Source organism: Trichoderma reesei (assembly GCF_000167675.1).
Source record: "Trichoderma reesei QM6a unplaced genomic scaffold TRIREscaffold_13, whole genome shotgun sequence".
Lineage (NCBI taxonomy): Eukaryota > Fungi > Ascomycota > Sordariomycetes > Hypocreales > Hypocreaceae > Trichoderma > Trichoderma reesei.
The window spans coordinates 693,346-695,704 of NW_006711160.1; the positions used below are offsets into that span (position 1 = coordinate 693,346).

The 2,359-nt window shown below is 56.0% G+C and overlaps 1 protein-coding gene across 1 annotated transcript; it reads left to right on the forward strand.

The window, feature by feature from the left end:
- Window positions 1-223: 223 nt before the first annotated feature.
- On the forward strand, window positions 224-2,359 carry TRIREDRAFT_49589 (uncharacterized protein; the record flags this gene model as incomplete). Its single annotated transcript, XM_006966512.1, has 3 exons — window positions 224-367; window positions 552-1,496; window positions 1,585-2,359. 3 exons carry the CDS (start codon window positions 224-226, stop codon window positions 2,152-2,154), a joined length of 1,659 nt encoding a protein of 552 aa, XP_006966574.1. The 3' UTR covers window positions 2,155-2,359.

Here is a 2,359-nt window from a genome sequence, read left to right on the forward strand (position 1 = left end):
GGACTATCTTTCCATACCTCTTCCAACCTACTTGGCCGACATTGGCTTGCCGTACATATCAGCAGCCAACGTTCCAACCCCTGTCACTCTTGTTGCTGAGCCCTCGAGGACCGCGCTGCAACTGACCCTCCGCCTCTGCCGCCACTATCCGACACCAACATATTCTTCCTTGGCTGTTTGACTTGTTCAGCGCCCAAGGAGCCCTACCCAAAGTGCCGCCTGCATGAACATGGTAGAGCAACAACAGTATATTCCTGCAGGTCTACCACACACAGGTGACCTGGCAGGATCCCACGGCTTATCTGAGGCCAGATCCATAGCTCCTGCGGGCACTTCAGCCTATCCAGAACTGGCTCCCTTTTCAGCAGTAAGTTATCCATGCGCGTCCTTTCCCTTCCGAGTAGCAGCCTGGAAGACAAGTCCCCACGCTCTGTATCCTATCACACAGAAAGATCTTCGCTGTCCCGTCTCTCGTTTTTCATTTTTCCGTCCTTTTGTCTCGTACCTACGCGTTTTGTTCATAAGCTCACAATTGAGTTTTTTCCTCTCAGGTGTCGTCTTTCAACATTCCTGCGACGTGCGACTCTAGCCTTCTCACTCCCGTCTCTACCACCAACTCTCCCCCACTCCACCAGATCCGCAAGCTGGCACCGCAATATCCTCCTCCCCCGAGCACCCCCTATACCCAGGTCCCGACTCCTCCCGGCAGCTCCAAGATGTATCACCAGACGTGGAACAGCCAATTCGAAATGCATCCACAGAGCGCGCAGAACCCTACGCCCATGAATAATCAAGTGCCGGTATCGTCGGATTTCTACATGGCTCCTGATGACCGCCGCAGCACGCCCAACCCTCCAACGGAGCCGTACTACGGATCCTTCAGCGTGTCCGAAGGCCCAGACACGCACTCTATGCATCACCAGGCGCCGCAGTCCTTCTACGTGCCGCTCGAGATGGGCAACCAGAGCTCCAACATGATGATGCGCGACGCTCGTCACATGCCGATGGAACCGCACCCCCGTGACATGGACCGCACTCACGCATCGTCCCTTCTGGCGCAGTCGCACTTCAACAATGTCCGACGGGCCAGCACAGACGACCGCAGTTACAGCAGCCGTGCCGATACCCTTCGCCGCTCGTCCAGCGGCTCGCCCCGTCGGCCTTCCATCGCCCAGGGCAGCTCCCGTGTCAAGAAGTCGAGGTCGTCCAAGCGGCCAGGGGCCTCCTTCCGAAGCCAGCAGCAGGTCGATCCTGGCGACGAGCACAAGAACTGTTTTAATCAAGAGGCCCCTCCTCTTATCAAGAAGAACTGCCCCGAGGAAGAGCGGTGCATCTTCGAATCTCGATGGCGACACCGCCACCAGCGCGGGCAAGACATGTGGGATAGCATCCAAAGCGACTTCGAAAAGAGGTTTGACAAGAGGCACGGCAAGGAAATGCTCCAGATGAAATTCAAACGCGGCCGAGCCAAGTACTACGAGTGGCTCGATGAGGATGTAAGTAGATGCGCCTTGCCAGTTCCCGGCCTACACATCCTACCTTTGAAATATGAGCAATACTAATCATTTCTTTCCGATCAAATAGGTCAAGATCCTGCGAGCCGCCTTCAAGAAATTGGAGAAGGACAGATACACGATTATACTGAACAACTTCCTTGAAATGGGTGGCTCCCGTAACATGCTGCTGAGCCCCAGCGACATTGAGATCAAGATTGTCAACGATCTCAAGTGGGAGGAGCCCATCTACATCGAAGGCATGGAGGAATGCATTCGTCGTCGCCGCAAGACTATTGTCAAGAAGCGGTCGACTGGTCGAGGTGAACCCGGCGGCGACGTCGCCGTGAGCGATGACATGCTACGGATTTCTCAGACGCCTCACAATGAAGACGACGTGATTAACCAGGTCTTTGCCGCTCGACGAGAGCCGCCACGAGACCAACGCTGGGACGAGGACATGGCGTCTGTCAACGGCGAGATGATGGATTCCCACATGTGGGAGAACCGGGCGCCGATGAAGATGGAGACGGAAGCCCTGGTGCCCTCGGGGGGCGACCACATGGCACGGATACACAGCGGCGCAAGCCAGCACCCCATGGGCAACCCTTGCATTCGGCCGGTGTCATCAGCATACCACCCAATGCCCAAGGCACCATGATGCAGGACGTGCATAGATTGCATCGGAGATGGCGTTCGACGCTAGCCAACGGGTGCAGCGACTTGACACATTTGGATGGCATCGGCTTGGGGGGGCGGAAGAGGGCGGTATTTTGGTTATGGCGGAAGGTTTTGGGACGGGAATACCCAACACGTTTCCTTTTGTTTGGTCTCGTAATTTAGAATGGCTTCCATCTTCTCGACGA